This window comes from Uranotaenia lowii, chromosome 3, assembly GCF_029784155.1.
Source record: "Uranotaenia lowii strain MFRU-FL chromosome 3, ASM2978415v1, whole genome shotgun sequence".
Classification (NCBI taxonomy): Eukaryota; Metazoa; Arthropoda; class Insecta; order Diptera; family Culicidae; genus Uranotaenia; species Uranotaenia lowii.
The window spans coordinates 35,566,009-35,578,547 of record NC_073693.1 but is presented as its reverse complement, the minus strand read 5'-3'; the positions used below and the strand labels follow the sequence as shown (position 1 = coordinate 35,578,547).

Here is a 12,539-nt window from a genome sequence, read left to right as displayed (position 1 = left end):
GTCGTCGTCGTCTACGCGAAACACTCGACAACAACACGGCGTGGACGGAGCAAAACCTCCAACCTATAGGTCCCAAGCTTCAAGCCCACACACAAGAGAGTGTGAAGAGACTTCTACAATCCGTCGCCGGGGAAACTTGTTTTGAATTCGTTTGTCGCGGACGAGGGGGTGTCATTTTGGAAGTGAGAAAGAGAGTCTTCCATATATGTACAGCTTTTGAGAGCGTGCGCGCAACCCGGGTTGGCCTGGTGCGCATGGAGTTTGGACGACTTTGTTGATATTTAGTCGTTAATAGGCCGTCGGTTCGTAACGATCGTTAATCGGGAGTTGTAGAACGAAACATTCATTTGCGGGTGCTTGTTCGAAGCTGAGGTTTAGATTTGTCGAAATTTCTATAGATTGTTCAAGTTTCACGCTATCAGCTGATTAGGGCAACGCGATCGAGTCAACGAGTTCACGCCTCAACGTTGACATGTGCTTTCGTTGTTGTCCTAAGGAGCGGCTAGAAGGTTAAGAGCTTATTTCGCAAATAAGCAGCTTAATTGTTGCAGTTTAACGCGGTTGAACTGTACGAATGAGCCGCAGTTTATGGTATTGTGGGTTGGGGACAACTTTCCAATCGTTACGCGACAGCTGAGTAGCACTTTTTGGCCGCTCTCGAGTGACAAGTGTGGGGTGTTTTTTTAGTTCGTTCGTTTATGATCGCTGAATGGCTTTCATGATTTAAAATGCCCATGTGGTATCAGCCGGTGTGATTATGCCGAGGCGCGATATGCTAATGTGATGTGGGGCAACGGGGGGTCATTCTCGTTCGTGATCAATCTCCAAAAATCTATGAAAGCCGATACTGGCAGGCCCAAAAAAGTGTAACCGGCCACTAGTTCGGCGGCAGCAAGTGTTATGGAAATTATTCGCTAAATGAATAACAATCTGAATCTGAATGTGGAAACGAGTTTCGCGAGCAACTCGGCACAGAAGTTGTTTATTTTTAAAAAAGAAATAAATAAAAACGTCCACCGAGATGTGAGCTTTTCGACCTACGACGCACAAAGATTTCAATTGCACAATTTGGTTCCACAAGCCACGGAATAAGTTAAAAACAAGCGAAGAAAAACAACAAGGATCGTTGCGCAGAGGCGTTGATCAATGATTGCCACCCACGCTAACGACACAGAGAGATAGAGAGAGGCAGCAGCGTTAACTTCAGCTTTAGGATAGGAAATAGCCTGTGACGATGCCTGGTGCGGGACCACCTCGATCGTTGTTGGCATCGGAACAAATGGCGTCTCCGGAGGTTGATGCGCGAAAGATTGACATCACCCGTCTGATGCGTCCAAGTCGTTGGAGCCGAGATCGATGGAGACGTCGCAGCTGCAGCATCGGCAGTGTCATCGTTGCAAGATTAGTGCATCAATCAAGGTAAATGGTGATGGCACCTCTTATGGCAGCTCCGTAATGAGCGAGTCGATCCGTTTTGTTGGGGTCAGACAATTTGTAACTTGAGCCGCGCGTTGGAGTTCAGTGATTTGCGATCTTCTAAGGCCCTGGGGAAAATGATTTCAGTGATTAGATCTTCAAATCTAGTTCCACCTCAAAATTTAACTTCAAAAAGTACCTATCCTGACTGACTGATTTCCTTACAAACTACTTGTTTTGATCCCCATGAAACTTGGCTTAAATTGGTTCGAAAGTTCATCATAAAAAAAAATATATCCATTGCTACACAACTTAAATCCTACGCAAATTTGCCATAAAAGACATCCCACTCCCTCCTTTGGGGTAGCCAGTACACACGATATGCTGATGCTTATGGGCTTTTGAAACCCCGAAAAACCTGATTGTGTTTTGCCATATTTGACAGACGATCGAGAGCCGGAACCGTACGACTGACTGACTGACTGACTCCGACAAGAAAACCTATTTTGAATAAAACCGATTCCAAATTGAACCATTTTGCGCTCCTTGTGGAGGGAAAATATTGTGGCTGCCTCGCTTCGAAGATGGCCGGTGTGGGTGTAGCGAGGGATTTTTTTCTCAAGCCTCATTCCAATTCCGACCATATAGGCTCTAAATTGGCGCGTGTTTATGAGTGTTTGCTTATTTAACGAGTGCCGCCGCCGTCGCCATCACCTGGTTGACGCGACGCCGCCGCCGTTTAAATTGTTGCAGGCTTGATGCGGTCGACCGGAAAAGCCACGCATACAATGTGTTGTGATATAAATTCCCCTCTTTATTCTAATTAGTTTCTATTGAGTCATTGAAATAAAGGGTGTCCACGATGAAATTGCCAAACTATGAAATTGCTCCAACTTTTTAACCGTTGAGTAGAATTTAATAAAAATTTGGGTGGATTTAGTTCATAGTGCATTGCATTGCATCCTGCAAGTTTTAAAATCCTGTGATCAAAACTCGCGGAAATGGAGTCGAAAGAACAGCTCGTGCATAATAAAATCTTGCGCATTCATCACGAGAATAAGGATCTCTCGCATCGTTCCATCGTTAAAACGTTGGGAATCGCGAATTCCACGGTGTCACGAGTGATTAAGCGGTTCGAGGAACGATTGACCACCGATCGGAAGCCCAGAAGTGAAGGAAAAAGTATTCCGTACAACACCAAAAATCACAACTGCGTAGTTGGGGCCTTCAACCGAAACCCGAACGCCTCCGTTCGGGATGTGGCTAAAAAGCTGCACCTAAGCCGAACTTTTGTCCAGAAGGCCAAAATTAAGGCTGGGCTTCAAACGTTCAAGGTACAAAAGGCCCCTAACCGCGACAAGAATCAGAACAAGTCCGCCAAAACCCGTGCCAGGAAGTTGTACCTCAACATGATGTTTTTCACGGCCAAGTATAAGTTCAGCGTTCCGGAGCATGTCCGCACTCAGAACATGTCCAAATTTACGAATATATTCCTGGTTTGGCAAGTAACACAGTGTTGCGCCCACTGCTAAAAAACCGCTCCTGCGGTGTAATCTCTAGGTAGAGCTAGGTAGCCGAACCCCATCAACTGACAGTTGCGAATATCGCTTGGACCACACTCAGAACATAAACAACCCAAAATTAAGAACGCCAACGCACCAAAACAAAGTTCAGTTTGCTTTCTTGATTTTGGTGTGGTGAAGAAAGTCCAAAACGAAAGTTCACAGCTTGAACTCGACACCCCAAAAAAACGTTATATTTTTTGTTGGCTGTTTTTATCGGTTGCTGTTTGATCTGAGTCTCCCTGGAGAAAAAAAGAAAAAAAAACTGCGATTGAAATAGGTACGTAAATTTTAATTTGTATAATTAATTCAGTTAGTTTACGTTATATGATGTATTTTCAGATCATAATCGAATAAACTCTGCCTCTACAACATTAGAAGATTTCCATTTTGAGTACCAAGTTGATGATTTTTTTAAAAAACGGTCATACTCATACACAACCAACGAATTATGAAGAACTCGCCGACCGAAACCACATTAGAACAAGTAAAGAACTGCTTGGCTTACAATATTCTTTATAAATTTCAATGTGAATTCTATTTTTAGGTTTGTGATGCTGAATTACTGCAGCTAGAGGGAATCAAAATTGTGAAAACCCGAGCGGAACTACTCGATGTTTTACTAAACGATGAAATCACTCTTCCACCGGGCATCTATCTCCTTTTTAAAACCGTATCTAGAACAGCTCAAGAGAAGAATCGTCCGGTTTCATACGGTGGCATTTTTCCAGAACCGGGTTGACTATTCGTAACTGAATGTTCTACCAGCTGTCTCGTAGAGAAACGAGAATATGAATCCGGAAGATGCGCAACAGTTCTAAGGAGTGAAAGTTCCGGAAATGCATCCGAATCCTCGGCCAAGAAATTAAAACCATCTTCTTAAAAAAAAGTTGAAGAGAATATGTTTCGGAAAATATTTACAAGAAAAGCTAAAATTAATATTTCAATAAACATATGTTTTAAACGAAAAACATTTTTTGCATTGAAGACATTTATTACTCTTTTGGTATGTTTGTCTACACTCAGAACATAAACAACCCAAAATTAAGAACGCCAACGCACCAAAACAAAGTTCAGTTTGCTTTCTTGATTTTGGTGTGGTGAAGAAAGTCCAAAACGAAAGTTCACAGCTTGAACTCGACACCCCAAAAAACGTTATATTTTTTGTTGACTGTTTTTATCGGTTGCTGTTTGATCTGAGTCTCCCTGGAGAAAAAAAGAAAAAAAAACTGCGATTGAAATAGGTACGTAAATTTTAATTTGTATAATTAATTCAGTTAGTTTACGTTATATGATGTATTTTCAGATCATAATCGAATAAACTCTGCCTCTACAACATTAGAAGATTTCCAATTTGAGTACCAAGTTGATGATTTTTTTAAAAAACGGTCATACTCATACACAACCAACGAATTATGAAGAACTCGCCGACCGAAACCACATTAGAACAAGTAAAGAACTGCTTGGCTTACAATATTCTTTATAAATTTCAATGTGAATTCTATTTTTAGGTTTGTGATGCTGAATTACTGCAGCTAGAGGGAATCAAAATTGTGAAAACCCGAGCGGAACTACTCGATGTTTTACTAAACGATGAAATCACTCTTCCACCGGGCATCTATCTCCTTTTTAAAACCGTATCTAGAACAGCTCAAGAGAAGAATCGTCCGGTTTCATACGGTGGCATTTTTCCAGAACCGGGTTGACTATTCGTAACTGAATGTTCTACCAGCTGTCTCGTAGAGAAACGAGAATATGAATCCGGAAGATGCGCAACAGTTCTAAGGAGTGAAAGTTCCGGAAATGCATCCGAATCCTCGGCCAAGAAATTAAAACCATCTTCTTAAAAAAAGTTGAAGAGAATATGTTTCGGAAAATATTTACAAGAAAAGCTAAAATTAATATTTCAATAAACATATGTTTTAAACGAAAAACATTTTTTGCATTGAAGACATTTATTACTCTTTTTGTATGTTTGTCTAGTTAAAATATATATCGTTTTCCGTTCAAACGGCATTCTCGATTTTGGGGTGTGAGAATAGGACTTCATTCTCAAGTTTGGGAAAACCCCCTTAAACTCATTTTCGTCGGGAGCCAGTTTCATCCGATTTTGCGGCATTACAACTTGGTTTTGGGTTGTAGCCGCTTAGAGTGCAGCACAAGCGCGCACTATCTGTTAACGCGGGTCGGCAGATAGGAACTAGCAAGTCTAAACTTAAACTTACATGGGAGCTCTCCCATCTTTTCCAATTTTGTCCCCCACTGCTTGAAGATGGTAGGCTGATTTACCCGGCTCGAGTTTACATAAATTTCTAATTGAAAGAAATAGATTCGCATTGTACTTTATGGAGATAGAATTTTGAAAGCCGATCAATAGCGTGAATCGGGACAATTTTTTGAGTATATTCGTAATATTCTGTATTATGAGCACTTCCAGCTCCTGATTAGTTTTAGATGGTGTATTTTTTGGAGTTGAAAAAAATAAGCTATAGAAATTTGAAAAAAAAAACGATGAAAAGGATTTTTAATAACCATTTTCAAACAGCTTTTTTCACCATCCTCGCAATTCGAAGCAGTTTGAATATCTATCCTTTTTGCGCCAAAATTATGTTAAAAAATGTTGCCATATGCCAAACTCGTGGACATAAGACATTTCAGCTTGAAGTTTTCCCAAACAGCACTTGTCATGGTATGAAAATTATCGATTTTATACAGTGCAAATTTCTTTTTTTGTTACAAAATTATTATAGCAAACAATATAAATATTTAAAAAAAATATCAGTTGCATCACTGAATAAATTCTCAGCCTTATTGGATTTCTTTTTGAAAGTCAAATATTCAAAAATGTTGGCAAAAAAAAATTTCTAAGTTAACATTTGTCCCGTATATTGGGGCAAGTGTAAACGCAAAGCTTATTTTCAGATGCGTCAGAGTAATGGCTTTAAATTGGATTTAATACGTACTTCTGTTTGTTTGTTTTATCAAGTTTCATTGATATATCTGCAGTATTCCTGCAGTATAAATTTATGTTTGTTATTCCACTTTTAACGAATGCTGTTCAAAGCAAATGACCGTTTCACCCCTTCTGGTCTTTCCAACGTAGAATCATTTTGAAGATGAATTTCTTAAAAGTTCGACGTTTGCCCTTGCCCTACCGTGTAAGTTGACAGGGGGTAATATTTTTTTTAACACTTCAAGCGTATACTCAAAATATCTTATAAATAATTTGCTTCCAGTTTAATATCAGTTCTAAAATCTCACTTTTCAAAAAAGAAGCGGTCAAAAAGTCTCTTTTATGTAGCCATGTAACACAAAAACACTTTTCATGTTAAGTACGTACTGGAATTGGTATGTAAGCAAAAGTTAGAACGTTTTTTCAGATTTTTTTTAAATAAAAAGTTTCCATTTCCATTACTAAATTCGTTTCAGTTGTGTATTTGGGCCAATGTAACAATTTTTAGAAGAAAACATTATTTTTTATTTTTTTGTAACAGAGAAAAGTTGAACGTTTGAACATGCTCTATTGCTCCTTGAATAAAAATTCTTTGGGAAAATGAATTCCCTCACTTTTGGCCAATAAAAATCAGTTTATTTCACTGATACCTTTCACTTAAGCACACGTCAGTCCTATCTTATTCAATTTAAAGAAAAGACTCTTGATCAGTTCATGTGTCGGATGGGATTTTTTAACTTCTTTAAATTGAAATGGCGCTTGATAAAACTTGTTCATGTTCAACAAAATGTTTCCGATCTATATTTGTAGAAAACATCTTAGTCATATTTCTGTTATCAATATGATTCAAAACTAACTTTGTAGGCAAAATGGGTTTAAAAATTGTATGTAAATTCTTTACTTTCTGTATTTTTTTTTTTTCAATTGCCCGCAAAGTGTCATACCATTATTTCATTAGCATCAGAACTAAATTTATATTTTTTAGACAACAAATGATACCTACATTAACACGAACTAATTTTGCCAATCTTTAAATTGGTTTTGATTCGATTGATAAAATACCAATCCGTGTCACATCTAGGCGTCATTTATTTTCACGTGCTGTGTACAATTAAGCAAGAAAAAACACATCTAGATTGCATATCGCCCCCACGTCATAAGAAATAGAGGTACTTGGTTGAGAAACAGGCGCCTAATTGTTGAATTTTTCTAGCGATCAATGAACAGTACGCTTTGGTTACTATCCACTTGTGACGACGACGTTTGCTTGGTCATAGGGACGAAAAACAAATCCCTCAAAGAAAAGAAAATCTCTAAAAATGAATGCCATGCCTTTTCAATTTCAAATTTTGGAAAAAAAAATGTATATGTTTTATTCAATCGGCAAAATGTCAATCTGGATCGCATCTAGGCGTCATTCATAACCATGTGCTGTACAAATGAGCTGGGAATCAAGTAGAAAAAAAAAATCACATCAAGGCTTCATATCGCCATCCCTTGCATTGAAAATATGCTTGGTTGAGAAATACGCGCCAAAATATTCCCACTGATCAGTATGCTATGCCATGGTTACTATCCTCTCGCGACGTTGGCTCGCGACGCCTCGACCATGGAGACGAAAAACAAACCGCCCAAAGAAAAAAAAAATATCTCGAGAAATTGGATGACATGACTTTAATTTGTTTCGAAAGACTACAAATTTTGTATGGGAGCCCCCCCTCCCTTAAGTCGGAGCGGTTTGTAACTATTATAGAAACCATCTCCGGCCCAAAAACCCTCAGATGCCAAGTTTCACGATGATCGGTTCAGTAGTTTTCGAGTGTTGAAAAGTTTCTTAAAGCTATGTCTATAAGGTCGAATAGAATTATTCTGTTGGATGTTTTATTATAGCTTATAGAATTAGCTTTAAAGACGTTAACAAAACAGGGCGTCCATATGTTAGCTTTAAAGTAGTTGTGCTAAAGCTTAGAATGCGCTTCGGCTTATTAGCCTTATAGGAAAAAGTCTTGAGCGAACTGATAAAGTTGAAATAAAACTTAAATTGTTACTTGGGAAGCCATCTGCACGTGCGGGAAGCGGAGTGCACATTTCGTGACCCAGGAAACGATTAATGGACTGGTGGACATGAAAGAGCGCCTCCAGAAGCGGCTGCTTCCTCTCCTGAAGGCACACAACGTCCCAACAATCTTCTGGCCGGATTTGACCTCATGCCACTACTCCAAGGACGTGCTGAAGTGGTATGCGGACAATAAGGTAAATTTCGTAACGACGTGTTCAACCCTCCTAACACTCCTGAGCTCCACCCCATCGAAAAGTACTGGGCGATTATAAAACAGCACCTTAGGACCTAAGGTGGTGAGACAGTCGAGGAACTGAAGAAAGTATGGGTTTACATGCAAAAAAAGGTTGATTCACAGGTTGTGCAGAATCTTATGGCCAGAGTTAAGGCCAAGGTGTGGGCATTTGCGTATGGACTGTAAATAAAATACGAGTAAAATGCTAAAATGAAGTTTAAAAGTTATTTTTCAATCCCTGAAAATTTGATGGCATTCGGATGAAAACTCAAAATTTGCGAATCAATTTTGTGTGTGCAATTTCATCGTGGACACCCTTTAGTAGCTGAGCTCTGGTGAATCTTTTGTTTATTATTATTTGTAGATTTTTTCATTAGTAAACTTAAAAAAAATTCACATAAACACTACGTACTTACCGAACTCGGTTTTTTTACCGAAATCCTAACATGTGGAACTCGGTAATTCGTTCGGTAATTTTTTTATGGCAGGGAAGTGACAGGTGTGAAATTATACAGACCTTTTTCGATGAAAAAATTACCGAAACCGTCTGAAATCGTATGTCAAGATAATGACAGTTTCCTAACACGTTCAGTTACCGAACAACCCGGTAGTATTTACCGAAATGTCGGTCATGTTTAACCAAAATAAAGCACGGTAATATATACCGAGCAACCTATACAGTTTGAAGGGTGATACGGTCTAAATTTGGTCAAGGGAAAACGCGTGTATAAATCGGTGAAACCGTTTATATAAAAAATCAAAATAAATTTCTTTTTCAAGTTTAATTAGTGTAAAATTCAGGAAAAATATTCGGTTAGGCTTCCGCTATTCCAAATCCGAATTGCCAGGCCTTACACTTCCCCTGCCATCAGATTTTATACAGCCACCTTGTCCACTTTCTTCGCCGCAGAAAGCCAGTTTGCCTTGAACTGCTGCTCGTCCTTAGCAGTTTTTTTTGGTCTTCTTTAGGTTCCGCTTGACAATAGCCCAGTATTTCTCAATTGGGCGGAGCTCTGGCGTGTTGGGAGGGTTCTTGTCCTTGGGAACCACCTACACGTTGTTGGCGGCGTACCACTCCATGGCCTTTTGACCGTAATGGCAAGATGCCAAATCCGGCCAAAACAGTACGGAACAACCGTGTTTCTTCAGAAAAGGCAGCAGACGTTTATTCAAACACTCTTTCACGTAAATTTCTTGGTTGAAGTCCCGGAAGCAATGAAAATGCTGCTTTTCAAGCCACAGGTACAGATGGCTTGCCAAACCAGATATTTCTTCGCGAACTTTGACAGTTTCATGTGCTTAAAAATATCTGCTACCTTTCCCCTTCCTTTTGCCGTATAAAACTCCTGTCCCGGAAGCTGCTTGTAGTCGGCTTTGACGTAGGTTTCGTCATCCATTACCACGCGGTCAAACTTCGTCAGCAGCGTCGTGTACAGCCTCCGAGATCGCGCTTTGGCCGTCGTATTTTGTTTATCATCGCAATTTGGAGTCACTACCTTCTTGTAAGTCGATAGTCCGGCTCGTTTTTTGGCTCGATGGACGGTTGTAGACGATACACCCAGCTTATTTGCGGCATCTCGGAGAGAGAGGTTAGGGTTTCGCTTGAAACTACCGGCAACCCTCTTTGTCGTCTCGGCGGCTTCCGGTTTTCGATTTACCCCGGATCCAGACTTCCTGGCTGTCGACAAACGTTCCCCAAACACTTTAATTACATTTGTAACGGTTGATTTGGCAACTTTTAGCGATTTTGCCAGCTTTGCGTGCGAGTAGCTCGTATTTTCGCGATGCGCGAGCAAAATTTTGATACGCTGCTCTTCTTCCTTGGACGGCATTTTGACAACTGAAGAGTGAATTCCAAAATAAGAATAGGAGCAACATTCTACACACCTTCAAAATGAGGGGTGTTCAGGTTTTTTAAATGCAAAATTGAAAGAAATACGTCAAGTTGATATTGACCAAATTTTGACCGTATCACCCTTTAGCAGTTGTCTGGCCGTCTTAGCTGTCAGTTTCAAATTCTGTTGAAATAACAAAAATGTAAATAGCAACCACACAAAAAAACTTTCTTATAAAAAGAATTCGCGTTTACATTCTTTGAGATTTTTGTGATTTAAATTTCCCAATAACGAAAAAAATTTTGTGAATGAAAATAGAAATTCATGATATGAATTCATCCAAGTTCCAATTATTTTTTATCTTTAATGTACATAATTATTATTATTGCCAACAAGATCATATAATTTGTAGTGAATGAAAATAAAAAGCTTCTTACTAAGATCTTCATCACGCAAACTTCCTAACCATCAACAGAATGTTTAGAAGTCATTTGTCAAAGAAAAGAAAGACCTTATCTGCATATATTTGTATGTATAGCAACACACCACACTTGGCCAACAAAAACTAAACATCCGGAACAACTCACCCAGAACAGAACGCCCCATTCTGCTTTGGGACTCTGGTGCTGGGTACAAATGTTCCCATTCATCACCGCTACACTCCGGTTCGGTAGACAGAACAAGAAGGAACTTCGGCGTTCAAAGGTCGTTCTTTACCAGCGTAGAACATTTGCGATCCCATCCCAGCACATAATAATGAGGAAAAGAAAAACTGACGATGTCATGTCCCAGAAATGTGCATGCAGAATCGATTCCAAACGATTTCGTCCAATTCCCGTCCGGTGGTTGGCTTCCGATGGCTGTTTTTGCTGCGTGTAGCAGTTTTTGGTTAATACTCGCACACTATGTAGACTGAATCGATTTGAGGTCATTTTTGAATTTTTCAAACCCTGGGGTCTAAAAAGCTTCGCTTTGGTTCAAAACTCATCCATGATATTTTGCAGAATTTAAAAGTAACGTTTGCATGAGTAAATTTGAACTTTTATGTTTGTATGGGGAAATTGAATATTTTGTACAGAAATATCAATATGTCTCATTTTTTATTCTTCTGTGGAACGGAGCCTGTTAATGGTTTTCGTGTCAACTAAAAAATACGGGTTTTTTTTTCTTATGCCCATGATGCTATGAAGTTGATTGCTCCCGATTGGCATAGAGGCTGAATTTTGAGTGTATATTTTGTCTAAAAATGGCATAGAAAAATACACAAAACACACCCAAAATCAAAGAATTGATTGAAATTTATGTGTAAGTATTTCATAGACTTTTCAATCAAATCAATTCTCATCGATGACCAGATTGCTCGTGCGGGTCTCGGGATTTTTTTAGAAAGCCGACTCGAAATTAACATTGCACTGTAACGCCTCCACACGTGGGTACTTGTTAGGATTTAATTGAGCTTGAGATTCTCTCCTACACCCTCGCGATTAAAAGTTGTTTCAACGTTGAACCACTTTCCGGGTTTGGGATCGATGCCGGGACACAGATATTCCCGAGCCCCTGAATCCAGAGCTCGAGAGCCAGAATTGCAAATTCAATTCAGCGAACTGCCATTGTTGTCGGTATATAAGAAATTGCCCACCGCAAAGCAGTTGCGATCCGCCGTATGTAGGAGGTATGGATCAGCAAATAATACGTAAGAAATTGGTTTAATCCTGCGCCGTTGTTGCTAATCCCACACGTGTGTCGTGTTAGAAGCTCGCTTTTTATTATTATTGTTATTACTCTCTGTCATGGGAGAATCTTCTGTGGGCGTTCCGGAATCAGAACGGGCCCGCTGTTCAGGGAGTTGCGAAATCGTCGTCATACTAAGCTCGATTGGAAAATAGATTGAAACGTCAGATCGTAAAATCTGAGGTACATTTTTTTTTTTCATTGAAATCACTAAGTTAACAGGAGCTATCTAGCCTGAGGTAACGAGCTATCTGAAATCGGTGCGCCATTTTTCATTTTATGTTGTGGGTTTGATTCATGATTGCTGACGGAATAAACGGGATTAAGATATTCTGTTTAGAAAGCACGTTTATTGAAGAAAAATAATTTTTTTTTATTATTCGAGGTTGTCAAAACTCTATAAAACTCAGCGTGCTGTAATTTGAACTATCACGAATATAGATGATATTTAGAACGAATAAAGAAATTAATTGCAGCTTGCAAGGTCTAGAGACGAATTTTAGGCTGCGGATTCGATTTTTTTGCTACGTGAACAAGAAAGCGATATAGTCCATAGACTTGTATAGACTATCGACCGTACCTTTTTGCCACCAAACCCCGGTTGTAACGAACGCGTTGATAACAAACTGAGAAGGCTACACATCGATAGATCCGTTTCTAATGTTGTATTTATTTTCATCTGGTGGCCAACCAGTTGTGCACCAACTGCTGTCATCTTCTTATTTTAAAAAAAAACGCTTTGACAGCA

General features: G+C 39.4%; 1 protein-coding gene and 1 long non-coding RNA gene across 2 annotated transcripts in view; both read left to right on the top strand.

Moving 5' to 3' along the window:
- Positions 1 to 301: 301 nt before the first annotated feature.
- LOC129754445 (uncharacterized) overlaps positions 302 to 12,539 on the top strand; it is an 86,158-nt gene continuing 73,920 nt past the window's right edge. Inside the window, exon 1 of the mRNA XM_055750532.1 lies at positions 302 to 1,419. Coding sequence (XP_055606507.1) covers positions 1,235 to 1,419 — 185 coding nt within the window. The 5' untranslated portion in view covers positions 302 to 1,234. The remainder of the gene's footprint in view (positions 1,420 to 12,539) is intronic.
- Positions 4,161 to 5,062, top strand: LOC129754448 (uncharacterized). Its single transcript, XR_008739029.1, has 3 exons — positions 4,161 to 4,222; positions 4,285 to 4,429; positions 4,490 to 5,062. It is a non-coding gene; the product is annotated as an uncharacterized LOC129754448 (long non-coding RNA).